Source organism: Brassica rapa, chromosome A03, assembly GCF_000309985.2.
Source record: "Brassica rapa cultivar Chiifu-401-42 chromosome A03, CAAS_Brap_v3.01, whole genome shotgun sequence".
Lineage (NCBI taxonomy): Eukaryota > Viridiplantae > Streptophyta > Magnoliopsida > Brassicales > Brassicaceae > Brassica > Brassica rapa.
The window spans coordinates 9,163,490-9,177,081 of NC_024797.2; the positions used below are offsets into that span (position 1 = coordinate 9,163,490).

The 13,592-nt window shown below is 30.4% G+C and overlaps 3 protein-coding genes across 4 annotated transcripts; 2 read left to right on the top strand and 1 right to left on the bottom strand.

Moving 5' to 3' along the window:
• Window positions 1–41: 41 nt before the first annotated feature.
• Window positions 42–3,375, top strand: LOC103857663. The gene is made up of 4 exons (XM_009134879.3): window positions 42–2,344; window positions 2,421–2,573; window positions 2,652–2,850; window positions 3,193–3,375. Exons 1-3 carry the CDS (start codon window positions 1,901–1,903, stop codon window positions 2,847–2,849), a joined length of 795 nt encoding a protein of 264 aa, XP_009133127.2. The 5' UTR covers window positions 42–1,900; the 3' UTR covers window position 2,850; window positions 3,193–3,375.
• A 4,860-nt stretch (window positions 3,376–8,235) lies between these two features.
• Window positions 8,236–9,539, top strand: LOC103857665. Of its 2 annotated transcripts, none has more exons than XM_018657483.2 (4): window positions 8,236–8,725; window positions 8,888–9,017; window positions 9,100–9,165; window positions 9,248–9,503. In XM_018657483.2, the coding sequence occupies exons 1-4, from the start codon at window positions 8,565–8,567 to the stop codon at window positions 9,338–9,340; spliced, it is 450 nt and encodes a 149-aa protein (XP_018512999.1). In that variant the 5' UTR covers window positions 8,236–8,564; the 3' UTR covers window positions 9,341–9,503. The 2 variants fall into 2 exon arrangements, with proteins under 2 accessions (XP_018512999.1, XP_009133129.1); XM_009134881.3 differs by having other exon boundaries at window positions 8,418–8,725; window positions 8,906–9,017; window positions 9,248–9,539.
• Window positions 9,537–13,182, bottom strand: LOC103857666 (cytokinin riboside 5'-monophosphate phosphoribohydrolase LOG3). Its single transcript, XM_009134882.3, has 7 exons — window positions 12,659–13,182; window positions 12,258–12,355; window positions 12,029–12,059; window positions 11,484–11,583; window positions 10,649–10,719; window positions 10,406–10,549; window positions 9,537–10,331 (listed from the first exon to the last, which is right to left on the bottom strand). The coding sequence occupies exons 1-7, from the start codon at window positions 12,779–12,781 to the stop codon at window positions 10,278–10,280; spliced, it is 621 nt and encodes a 206-aa protein (XP_009133130.1). The 5' UTR covers window positions 12,782–13,182; the 3' UTR covers window positions 9,537–10,277.
• Window positions 13,183–13,592: the final 410 nt, after the last annotated feature.

A 13,592-nucleotide genomic window follows, 5' to 3' on the forward strand; every position in this document is an offset into this window, starting at 1 on the left:
ATAGATTTAATTTACTTTTTATTCAGATATTTATACATAGAAAATTTAGTTTTATTTGGATCGGTTCAAGTACCATGTTATTTTGAAAATAAATAAAAAATCATTATACATCATTTTTATTCAGATTGGGTTCAGGAGTTTATATTATTTAAAACAATTAAAATAACATAATACACAACATAAAGTATACTAAACTGAACATCTAAATTAGTTGTTTTTATTTTAGATATTTATTTTAATTACTGAGTATTTTATGATATTTATGAAGAACTATATTAGGGGTTGGTATGAATCTTTTGAGTTTTAATAAAATCTAAAATCTAAATTGTATTAGGAGTTGGTATGAATCTTTTGAGTTTTAATAAAATCTAGAATCTAAAATCCAAAATGTTATTGAAGAAAGCGCAGTTGAATATATGTTGATTTCAGTTAATTTGGTCTCAATTTATTTTCCAGGTTGGTTTGCATTTGACTTTTTGTCCAACCTTAATCTTAGACTTAGATTTGTATTCTTTGTAAGACTAATATAGGCTGATCACTAATAAGTGGCTTTAAACAAAATCCATTTGAAGAAATTCAAAGAAAAGAACAACATCATATAATGATCATAAATTGATCTTGGTTGGACTTGGCCTGTTTACGATGAGATAGTCCTCATAGTTATACCCACCCTCTAGCCATGAAAGTGATTTAGGGGGGTTATTGGTAGAAGAATTCAAGAGGAGTTATTAAATTTTGAGATTTTATTGTTATTGGTTTATGGATTTTTAAAATTTAATTAGAATCCATTGTTATTGGGATGATGACTTTTAAATTCCACTCAAAATCTTTTGTTATTGGAAAAGTTTAGTTTTCATTGATTTTAAGATTCTATTAAAATCTATTGTTATTGGGATGTAAATTCTCTTTTTTTATACTCATAAGACTAAACTTTGAGAATATCATCTATACCAATAAGATTTTGGAAATCTATGCAATAAAATACACTCGCATACAAAAACACACAAAAATTGAACAATGAAATAATACAAATCACAACTTTAACATAAAAGTAGGAAAAAGATATTAAAAATTTAATAAAAGTAAAAAAAAATAGTTTTAAAAACTATTTTTGAAATTCAAAAAGAATTAAAAAAAACAATTTAAAAAAAAAATCGAAACCTTTTATATAAAAAGTTCAAATTTAAAACCATATATTTTAAAATTATAAAAAAATAACTTTTATTTATATATCTATATATTAAAAGGTACAATGACATTTTGTCTTTTTAATAATTGAAATGATTCTTTTTTTCTTTTCTCCTATTATACCATTAATTTCTTACCTTAAAAGTTGATAACAATCAATAGAATTCTATACACAAGTAATGAAAATCTATGTAAGAATATTGGATAAAATTTGTCAAATCTAGTTAACTTGTAAAATCTTCTCAACTATTGAAATCATCAAATTCCATTAAAACAGCAAAATCTATATAGATTTGGTTTTAGATTTGATCCTAAAATAACCATTCTACATTTACTATATATATAAATATAATAATTCTTTAAATGAAATTATTATTATAATTTTTTAAAACAATATGTTATTTTATTTCAAACTTATTTAAAAAAAATATTTTGAAATCCAACATTTTTTCTTGAAACTATTTTTAAATTTATCATTTATCATTTTTAAATATTAATTTAATTTTTAAAATTCTAAACCACAGTTCTCAAATCAAAATCTTCAATTTAGATTAATTTATCTTAGTATGTATCTCTTTAACAAAATATTTTGGTCATTTTTTTAATTTGTATGTGATGTATTTATAATAAAAACATTTTTAGTATTATCTTAAACTTTTGTTTAATAAAATAACATATTTTAATCTATAGAGTTTTTATATATAAATTAATAATGTTAGAAAAAAGGAAAAGTGAGATTCCTATTTATACAAATAGGAATATTTACAAAGAAAAGTTAGTTTATTGGCTTTCGCTTTTCCCAATTGAAGCAGAGATGAAGAAAGCAGTGATGGATGCATCTTCAAGTTATCTCAAACCAACAGAGACGAAGAAAGAAGGAGATTCGGGAAAAGAGACGGCAGAAGCCATGGACGTCGTTGTGAATTCAAAGCGGAAGGCCGAGTTCGAGCCTGAGGAGGAGGAGGAGGATGAATGGGAAGAGAGCGATGGTGAGATTAGCGAAGCTGAGATGTTACAGGCGCCTGAGTGGGATGTAGACAGCTTCGATGGTGTAGAGTATTACTCCTCTCCGGATGTGCAGCTTTCCACTTTATCCGACGAAGAGGAGGCCATAGAAGACTACAACATCATTAAACGCCAGCTTATCAACAGCAAGGTACGTACGACCTCTTTTTTTTTTTTTAGGGTTTGAAATCATATGAAATGATAGAGTACAATTGTGTGTTGTGTAGGGGTTTTACGCTGATCCAAACCGAAAGCATATCTATCACTACAAAGGCATCTGTCCAGTGGGTTTGGACCGGATCGCACTTCCCGACAGAACGTTTCGTGATTACTGGGAAGAGATGGTTCATGTCTGTCTCGAAAGACACAACCGAGACAAGGCTAGTTCTGTTTCTCTGCTTTTGTTCAGACAAGTAGTAGTTATATATGTACATTGTGTGAATCATTTTTTTTTAAAGGATCCCAAGGTGGAGTTCGTTGAAGTCGTGAGAGGTCATTATCGCGGAGGACCCAGATCCAAGTCATACATTACTTTTATGGCCAGGGAGAAGCCAGATGGGCCACTTGTTGAGTATCAAGCCAAGGCTATGGTTACTCTTGATAGAAAGAGACACCCCATCCTCTGCAGACCCACTCCTCCTACACCAAACCCTTAAGGTATGTAGTTAGTTTGGATTAGCTTTGTCCACGATGAAACATCTATGTCTTTTATGATTTTGGTTTGAAGATGGTCACCCTATAATGGTATTTCTGTTTCTGTCATATACATGAAGGGTACTATTTGAATATGTAAATCTTCATGTGCATGATTCTAGACTAATGAATTAGTAAAACCTGCTTTTGCATACCTCTTCTAGTAAAATTAAAACAATAATTTTGTTTAGAAAATCGCTTGCTGCAGCTTTAAAAAAATATAATTTAAATAAATACAACATTAACTTCTTTTTTTTTTGTCATCTTGGTGGAACTCGCGGCGAATGGCGTATCATGGGAAGTTAGATTTAGTGGTTGTAACATTTTTTTTAATGGTTGTAACATTTTAACTTAAGGTTCTTAATACTTTTTGTACTCACTTATTTTTTGTTTAAGAATGACTGGACCTTTGATAGGGTGCGCACCTATGATTTTTCAATAATTTCTTATTAGGACTAGTGCTGCTTTCAATGTTATTTGATTTTAGTTTCTTAATTCTATAGAGTTTTTGTAGAGTGTAGCTTTAGGTTATTAGCGCCCGTGCATGATACATCTTTTTGCCCGCTCTAGACATCCGTAAACATCTTCGGATAGATGTCAATCGAGTAGCACGTTCTGATCTCACTCATCTTGATCATGAATGCACACTTCACTTGTGAAACCGGTAAGAAAGGTGGCTATCCCGAGCAAAGTGATACGAGTCAATTCTTCTAGGGAGAAGTCATACTTTTTAACAAGTGATACCCATCAAAGTAGTGTATATCCCTGTACGGTTTGCTTCGGTCCAGAGACTCTGATAATCTTGTAAAGCCACAAAATTAGGATTTCATAAGCCATTTGAGTGTGCAGTCTCCCTGAAACTTGGGAAGAGATGCACAGAATTCTAATTTTATAGATACACAAAATTCTAGTTTTATAGAGGGTTTATGAAGAATCATCATCGATTTTTTGATGACATGTTGTGTTTTTTACGTGTTCTACTAGATACTTGCGGTAATCTATATTATAGATGATGAAAATGTTTTAACGAATTTAACGTGACCAGGAAATGATAAGCAACTAACATAAGATGTAAATCGAGAAAACAAACAACTGTCTAATCCATAGAGTTTACTACATTCTTTCAGTGTTATTCGCTGACCTCAATAACCATTTGCAAAAGAAGCAGCAAAACAACCCACAAATCTTCTTAAATCTACCATTAGCTTAGCTAATCAAAATTTGGCCAAAAGATTTGAAAATGCCATCCGCTGGGAGAAACAATCTACAATAACCTTTGTTGCCAAATGTTACTCCCCATGAATTCTGAACCACCACAAACTCGATCTACTCCACCATCTAATACGCGCCTTGCAACAACAAGTAGAGCATGTTCTTGAGTTGTATCATTTAGAGTGAGTGGCACATGATAGATTCCGTACAAAAAAAAAGCACATACATTTTGTGTGGATATATAATCTATTTGTTTTTATGTCAAGTAAAAAAAAGAGTGAGAGAGAGTCAAGTAATTTACTTACAAAAAAAGCACATACATTTTGTGTGGATATATAATCTATTTGTTTGTATGTCAAGTAAAAAAAAAGAGTGAGAGAGAGTCAAGTAATTTACTTACCATTCCAACATCTTCAATGATAGGAAAATTATTTACAACAATTCTCAAAGGTGTCCTCTCCAATGTGTCATACACAAATGTTTTTGAAGCATCTTGTCGTTGCTCAAAGTGACATGTGGTCGTCCCTCCGTGCTCACGTGCTATTTTCTACACAAAATTTTGTTAAGTTGTTTAGAATGGTATGGATAAACTTTTAAATATATATGAAATATATATAAATACACTTATTTCTCTAAGTCTTACATTTCTAATGTAGTTGATCGGTATGTTCAGGTACATTATTATTTTCAAAAAGGAGTGGATTTAGAAAGTAATAAGGAGTGGATTTCACACATTGAAACTACATTTTAAATGAAAATTTTACATTATTATTTTCAAAATTAAGTATTTTTATATCTAAACAAGATCATTAAAGTATTAAGCACTTTTAAATATTTTATAGTGGCTAAATATTTAAAAACTTTTATATTTTTCAATATTATTTTAAGAAATCTGATCTTATATTCGATAAGAACCATTATTTTCATAACTAGTAAAATTTAAACCATATTTTGTCAAGAAAATTGCTTATAGAGATTTTAATATAACTAATTAATTGTTTAAGTAATTAAAATGTACTGAAGTGGGTAGGAATGTCAATCGGGTTGTCAAGTCCAGCCCGATCTAAAACCCACAAGAACCGTAAATATTTGAATTTGTCATGCTTGATTGGAATATTTTGGTTTAATATTGTCCTTAATAGAACTTTTGGGCTTTTTGAGTTCTTGGAATAGATTTTTATAATATTGTATCTAATATTTTCACCATTTCGCCTTTAGAATATAGAAGTAGTTTAATATTTTTCTTTAAAATATAGTGTTTTCATTAGGTTTGAAATTATATTATAACCATATTAAATTAAAAAAGTTACATAATACAGTGGAAGTTAAACTAAATATATAAGACAAAAAAGCTTATTCTAAACACAGTGAAACATTACACACATTATATTTTCGAAAAAATTCTCTATTAAAAAAGACGATACATTTTTCAAATTTAAAATGTGTCTCTTGTAATAATCAAATAGTAATGTACATTCACATCTTTCATATTTGCTTTACTAGAGTTTAGACAAAAAAAAAAATATTAAAACAATATGTCAATATTAAGAATGACACTAATTGTAAGAATGATACTCTCTAAATTAAAAGATAATTTTTTTAAGAAAATAAAGACAATTAGTTTGGGTATTTGTGCAGCCTTAATTTTGGAATTAGATTTGTACTTTTTGTAACACTAATATGAAGTTTTTGACTTTATGTTTTCAATTTCCCTTGAAATGATCTTTGTAGTTCATCTGTATATATTAATTGTGGTTAATCAAGTAAATGTTTACTTTGCTGTAGGAGATAGTTTGATTTGGTGAATAGAAAAACAATGGATTATAGAGAAAGTGGATAAAATAAACTGCAACACGAGATATAATTACCGAGCACAAATAAATATTTATTTTAAAAAATCTAAAAATGTTAAAATTCGAAATTGTTTTCTGAAAAACTTAAGATTGGAATCAATATTCAAAATAATTATTAAAATTTAAATAAATACTATAAATACACAATTTCATATTATGATCTTAATATGAATCTAAAATATACGAAACTGAAGAGTTATTAACTGAATCAAGAATAAATTCCGATTTAAAATGAAAGATAATTTAAAATTTTAAATATATCGGATATCCAATCTTATATATTAAAACAGAAGTCACAATCTTGATTCATGTATGATTTTTTAAAAAATGAACCTAATAGACCTATTACTAGAAATTCATTTTATATTTATCATATTATTTGTTTTATCATTTATCTTCAAATTAATGTCACCTAAAATCTCACATTACCAACTCATCTTTTATTAATCGTGATGATTTCACTTTACTGTATAGAAAATCAATGACATGAGTCTCATAGTCTAGATTTATAATAAATGACCATACATTTTCTGTTACTATATAAATGTATACATTAGTTCATAAGTCTTATTTCATGTGTCTCTGTCGTTTTCATTAAATACTTAATCATGTAAATATGTAACAATATACATATAAACATATCTCATGGCCATAACTTCATAACCAAACTAACTCTGTTACTAACAGCGTTTTATTTTTAGTAAACATGCTCGAGTGATATTTGAGTTACGATGCTCTTTGAATTTATTGTTGCACTTGTGTTGGCCTTATTTGAGTTATTGTTCTCTTTGTATTATATGATCTTTATTTTTTTATATACTGAAACACAGACATCATTTGGAGAAGATGAAGTTGGCTGTATTCAAAATAATAAAACATCAAATACGGGTATATTCATTTAACAGCAAAAATATTTGTTGTTTGTTACAAAAATCATATATAAATGGTATAATCCTATAATTCTGTTATTTTAACATTATTGGAAAAAAATCAGCATAATATCAAGGAAAAATATATTGCAATATTAAATAATATAATTCAAAAAGTTACTACTCAAATTACGGGTATATTATTTGCCCGCAACTATATTGGTCGTAGATATAAAAATTTCACTAAACTTAAATTGATGGATTCCACCAGTAGTTACTAAAAAATAGTTTCATCTCACCATGAATTTGTATGTATATTATATCATGAACATTTTTCAATTTAACATATTAAAAACATATATCAGTGTTTTTTGTTTAATATTCAATTGTAATAATGTTCAAATATTAGTGTAGATGAATATTTTAATATGTTCATAAATACAAATACAATTACTAAATAATAAAATATTTATTTATATTACTTATATTTTTAATTAAAAATTATAGATAATATTTTATTTCAAAAATATAAATACAAATAATTTTCAAATTTGTTGAACTTTGCATATATTAGTTAGCAAATCTAATAAGATAAATATATAAGTCACAATTACATGTAATAGTTCAAAACAATTAATTGAATAGACAAACATGCACACTATAAAATTATTGTATCAAAAAAATTATATAAACTTTAAATATATGATTAACTAGTATTATGGCCCTTGCTATGCAAGGGCAAAATAATTGTCAAATTAAAGATGAAAAACATTACATTAGTTAACTTTTTTTTTTTGAGAAAAAGCTTTAGTTACCATTGTTTACCACTTAAATGAATACAGAAATACACACCTTTAATAGTTGACAACTGCTTTTGTGGATGAACTCGAGGTCTTGAACGCATTTGAGAAACGAAACATTCGATGGAGCTTTAAATGAGAGTGTTAAGACATTTCATCACCATTATTATTAGATTTTGAGGAGTTGGTGCTTCTTGTTCTATGTCTTCCGTGCTTAAATATTTTACGCAATGAATACATGTGTTAGAAATTTTCTGAGTTTTATGTGAAACTTATAATTTACGGTGTTTTCTGATCTTTTAAATGTGGAGATTTCAGTTTATTTAGATGCAAAAGAAGTGAAGGTAGTGGGACGGTAAAGATATTGGAAAACAGTTTCACCAATAGAACTGAAAGAATTTTTAATAATGGAAGATTAAAAAAATTAGACAATAATTAACTTGATCGAAACAATACAAAACAGAATATGTAAAAAAAAAATCAAATGAAAAGGACAGTGAACAAACAAAGAATCATGGGTTGTGGGCTACTTTTTTAAAATTGTTCTATGGTTTCTGTTATTTTTTTCTTTTAAGCATTATTTTTTTTTCAGACTGTTTTCTATTCCAATTTTTTTTTTGAAAAATAGATTTTTCACATGTCAGCTTTAGATTGGTGATGCGACTTGCGCTTTAGTATATAAGGGATTAATAAAAAAATATACCAATAATAATGTTATATGTTTATAAAGTGGAAATAAACACATGCACGGTTGTGCGGGTCAAAATCTAGTTAGTATTAATCGAAACGATCCAAACATAATAACCCGAATAGAACCTAAAGAACAACGTTCCGAATCCAAACAGCTGCCCGAACCGGTTCTATTACGATTTAGTTGAAATAAATCTCCGGTTTGACAGAACCGTCTTTACTTCTCTCAATCGGAAACAATCAAATCGTCGGGAATGTTGCCTCTGATGAGGGAAGGAGGAAGGATGGCGGGAGGATCTGAGAGAAAGACGATACTAGTGGGTCTGGCTCTAGCTCTTGTTCTTGGCGTCGCTGTTTACTTAAGGCTGTGGACTATCGATTACACTCTATCGTCTGATGACACAGAACGCTTAAGGTTCTCCTCCTCTCTTTTCTCCATTCAGGGGTTGTCTTGCTACTAGTGTTGGGATTTTGTGAAAAGGGTTCGTTAGTTTCGTTAAAGTTTCAGACTTTATGTTTTAAGTTTCCTTTGATTTGATTTTTTGTAGCTCAGCTGTGTTTATATGGTTGGTGATAGTTTATATTTGGTGTGTAGGAGACAGTTTGATTTGGCGAATAGGGAAGCAATGGATGAATCTGCAGAATGGCGGAGAATGTTTGACAGTGAAGCTGAGAAGGCTTCTAAATGTAACACAGAGCTGGCACTGGTACTATTCTCTAAGCTCCTCCTCCATGTAGTCAGAGAAAGACTTCTTCTTTTTTTTTAGAGCATTGTTTTTTCTTGTTCAGATGAAAGAGTCATCTGGGAATGGAAACGCGTTTACTCTCAATCAAAAGCTAGATTCATTACATAAGGTGACATTCCCATTTCCCAATCGACACTCCTTATAATATTGGATGCTTGTGGCTCATTACTTTTTTGCTCTCTTGGGTTTAGGAAAATGCGGCGTTGCTCGGTGAGATAGAGACATTAAAACAAGAGCTGGAAGCTTCAAGGTTAAAGTGCCGTTCAAGACAGGCACCCCGTTAGATTAGTTTTCGTGATAGACATCCTCAGACTCCTGTCTTTAGTTTTCGCTCATGTATAACAGTTGTCCTATACGATTTGTAGGCTCTTTCTTGGAACATGTACTAGCAATAACTGTAATATACACCACCGTTTTCATCACCTTGTATTGAGATAATACATCCTACAATTCAATTCACTGAAATCATCTGTTGTTGTCATAGTATTGGATCGTGTTATGTTATCTTTACATCCTTTAAGTTATAGATACTAAATAATGATAACAGTTTCAAGCCATTTATGTTCGTAATAAGCATCATGGTACCTTCATATTTGCTCGTGATAGTAGGTGAAAGCTACATTGTAGTTCATGAAGGAATGCTGTGAAGGTTGTTGTTGCACTTATACCTCACTGTGATTTGTCTAGCTTGTAACTGTGGAGAAGTGTAAGTCGTACATTTTTCCTGTTGATTTGAGTGACTGATTGATTGATATGGTTATATAACTAATTTTTACTGTTTGTTACTCAACTATCATTCTATCAAACTCCTGAAACTGTGGAGAAGTATCCGTTGCACACCTTTATGTGCATCATCATCATTATCCTATCTTAACTTGCAACCTATAATAAGTTAGGTTTCAACTTCATCTATTCACACCAAACTCAACCACTTAATCTAACTTTGCCTCAACATTCCACGTGTGTCACTATTTTGTTGTGACAAGACTTCACTTAGCCGATAAGATTCAACTTTAAACAGGTCAAGACATTATAGTTTGGAGTTAAAAGACTTTAGTACTAGTACTAATAATTTACATAAACTTTACCCCAACTAAACAGAATCTATTCCTTTTTTAGTAAGATCAAAACCATGAAAATCTTCTAGACATTTTTTCATATCTATATATAAATATTTATAATAGATATATTAGTTCTTGATCTTGATCATTCTCTAATCCGTCACATCTCCCAGCAAAGCTTAGACGTAACACTTTCATGGCAAGGTGCGTATTCCTGCAACAACAACAACAATGTTTGAGATTATGGTGAAATGCAGAAACAATCCAACTCGATTTTACTTTAATTACCTCTAGTTTCTTCACAAGCTCTTTAGCATTAGGAGCAGAGACGATGATCTCACGAGCAGTAGGACTGATGAATCCTTCTTCCACGGCTTTATCGATGAATGAGAGCAGAGAGTTGTAGTATCCATCAACATTGAGCAAACCCACCTGCAGAAAAAAAATTGTTTTAGTGATTTTGGGTTCTTGAATTTTCATTTAAAAGTTTGAATCTTTCTTGAAAATATGAAAGAGGGTTTGTTTTCTTACCGGCTTTTCATGTATTCCAAGCTGAGCCCAAGTTATGACCTCAAGCAATTCTTCAAGGGTTCCATAGCCACCTGTAATTACCACACTACACTTTAGGTTTTTTTTGTTAAAAGAGATCAGACTAAATTATTATTATGACATGGTCAAGTCAATAGTGTGTTATGTATACAAGAAAAACCAAATGATGTATTCTTCTCCATCTCTGTAACAATTAGTACATTGGTGTCAACATGATTACTAAAGCAGGATCATTCAGATTCAGTGTGGGCAATGCTATTTGTGGGACTGTTTCAGATTTTGTCTCTTAGCTTGAAATGGGCAAGAAGGAAAATTTTGGTCACAGCAAGACTACACAAGCCATACAGAGTACCGCTATGTTTAAAAAAAAAAGCAGAGCAATCAGCTGAGTAAAGAGGAGAGAAAAAATATCTAATTTTAAGTGCCAGATGTTGATGTGTCAAGGCCTTTATCTTTAAGAGTATGGTGACTTTTATGATTCTACATTTTTGCATTTAAAAAATAAAGGAAAAACTTTTCACAGTAGCTTTCACACTGCATTGCAGCTTGACCAAGAAATCATGTTTTTTACCAATTTTTTTCTTCTCTCTTTTGCAAAATCAGTCTATTTTTGTGACCAAATAAATATTTGTTCTTCAAGACTTTGAATTCTCTCATTCATTATTTTTATACGAAACCCTTCAGGTTTGACCAGTTTTCCTATATCATCATTACTTTGTTTGAAAAAAAACAATATTTGAACTTATAAATATTTACTTTTGTGCAAAGGAACAAAATATTATTTGATAATTTGGCAGGATGGGGTTTAAAACAAAACCTGGCAACGCAATAAAAGCATCGGAGTGCTTAGCCATCTCAGCTTTCCTTTGGTGCATACCTGTAACTGCTCTTACTTCTCCTACTGTTTCACCAGTTAACTGCCATAACAAAGAGCATCCACCAAATTTTAGAAAAATAAAAGGAAGTAATAATTAAAAGCAGTTAAAGGGAAAAAGCAACTTTGGACTCTTCTACAGGCAAAAGCAATGATGGCTATGCAAGTAATCGATATTTGGATGTTTTTGAAATCTCTTACATACATTTTGTTTTACAAAACTTTATTCTAGTTAACATCTTTCTAATAATTTTCTTCATATATTTTATTTTAGGATACCTAAAGGAAAAAAAATAGGGGGTAGAAAAGATAAACTACTCAATCAAGTAAAGGTGATTATAATAAATAGGGAAAAGAGTAAAACAGAAGCAAAGACTGAAGATTAAAATGGGTTTGAATGGGAGTCTGTAGAGAAGAAAACATAACTTAAGAGTCAAAAATAAACAAATAATAATGTTTATTTAAAAAAAAACTTTAAAAGTTCATACCTCTTTGGGCATGAGGGTCTTGGGAATGACTCTGTAGAGTGACAACAAGATGACAAAAGAGGTTTAGTTTGAAGTAATCAACAACATAACCCAACACTTTAGTTATATCACAAGCTCAAAAGACAGTTTTCTGTTGTATGATCTTAACCATAAAGATCATTAAGTTGTTAAGAGAAGAGATTAAAACAGAGTATATAGTTTTTAAGTGATTTGACTATAAGAAAGTTACCCAATAACATGACGACCACCATCATGAACAGCTTGTGAAACCAAACCCATCAATCCTATGCTCCCACCTCCATAGACTAGATCAATATTCCTTGAAACCTGCAGAACAAAAAAACATAGTTACACCCCTAGATTTGCTAAACTAAAGGATAATAAAAAAAACAATATTGAAGCTTTGAGACTCTCAAACCCATTTAACAAAGTAGCAACCAGAATATTCTAAAGTTGGCACGTTCCAAAGAAGAAAGAAAAATGCTCTGAATTTGAAAAACCTAAACATTAACAAACATCTTGTGAACATGTTTTATCAAAATCCGAAAAGGTTTTGCAGAACACAATGAAACCAAAGAAGCATATCATCTTGTCTCAAAACCTACCAATAAGTTGAAATTCATGGATTACCAGTTCGTTGCCGAGATCAACAGCAGCATCTTGGTAACTACTCTTCTTGCCTTGGCTGCTTCCACAGAAGACACAGATTCTTTTGAACTTTGACTTTTGCATCGTTTCAGCTTTGATCTCCATTGATTCCGAGCTCTAAGTTTTGATAAATCTAACTTTGTAGTCCGGAAAGAGAAAAGGTAAATAGTTTTAAGGTTTCTTTGAGTACAAGAATCTAATTTCAAGAAACGAGTGTAAAAGAAACCTGACTGAAAGCTCACAAACTCTATTTTTGGAGTTGTAGTGTATCTTCACCACTAATGCTTCTTGGCACAACCATTGTTGTTATATAGTGTGTCTTCTCGTCATGCTGGTCATCGATTTAATTTAGTCATTTTTAAACATTAAACTTTTATTTGTTATTTTGAAAGTAGGCACTTGATTGGTACTGCAATATTATTAGGAAAATGAATTTAGTTAAAATATAGAAAACCTCCCCCCTCCCAAAGAAACATGTGGTATTTAAATACCAAACGTTTAATTTTTATGAGAAAATATTTAAACACCTAAGAAATATGTTGTTGTCTTTATTTACACGTGAGATATTGAGGCACGCGCGTCTATCACCACCCACACATACAGCTCATGTTGGCACGCGTGGCTAAATTCTCCCTTGTGTTAATTCTTTATATCACTGCAATATATAAATAAAAATAATTCAATCATGAAAATATAATAGAGCTACAATATCATAGCGAAAACATTATTAAATGGAAGAACAACGATAAATTTTTGCAAAGTTGCAGCATCGATCTGCTATTTAGGTCATTTAAAAATAACAAAAAAGGACATAGCTGTTAAAAAGATAATTATAAAAAGAATGATTATCCAAAGGAAAACAGATGTCTTTCATCTGTAAAAACAGTCACCCATCACCTCTTGGTGATTTTGTCTT

What these genes read in the sequence shown, in the direction of transcription:
- LOC103857663 (XM_009134879.3), top strand. Translation starts at nt 1,901, where the DNA reads ATGTTAGAAAAAAGGAAAAGTGAGATTCCTATTTATACAAATAGGAAT. An exon ending in GCCAGCTTATCAACAGCAAG is followed by an intron (nt 2,345 to 2,420) that starts GTACGTACGACC and finishes TGTGTTGTGTAG; the next exon opens with GGGTTTTACGCTGATCCAAA. An exon ending in AAAGACACAACCGAGACAAG is followed by an intron (nt 2,574 to 2,651) that starts GCTAGTTCTGTT and finishes TTTTTTTTAAAG; the next exon opens with GATCCCAAGGTGGAGTTCGT.
- LOC103857665 (XM_018657483.2), top strand. Translation starts at nt 8,565, where the DNA reads ATGTTGCCTCTGATGAGGGAAGGAGGAAGGATGGCGGGAGGATCTGAG. An exon ending in GATGACACAGAACGCTTAAG is followed by an intron (nt 8,726 to 8,887) that starts GTTCTCCTCCTC and finishes GGTTGGTGATAG; the next exon opens with TTTATATTTGGTGTGTAGGA. An exon ending in AGCTAGATTCATTACATAAG is followed by an intron (nt 9,166 to 9,247) that starts GTGACATTCCCA and finishes TCTTGGGTTTAG; the next exon opens with GAAAATGCGGCGTTGCTCGG.
- LOC103857666 (XM_009134882.3), bottom strand. Translation starts at nt 12,781, where the DNA reads ATGGAGATCAAAGCTGAAACGATGCAAAAGTCAAAGTTCAAAAGAATC. An exon ending in TTGATCTCGGCAACGAACTG is followed by an intron (nt 12,356 to 12,658) that starts GTAATCCATGAA and finishes TTTGTTCTGCAG; the next exon opens with GTTTCAAGGAATATTGATCT. An exon ending in AGCTTGTGAAGAAACTAGAG is followed by an intron (nt 10,332 to 10,405) that starts GTAATTAAAGTA and finishes TTGTTGTTGCAG; the next exon opens with GAATACGCACCTTGCCATGA.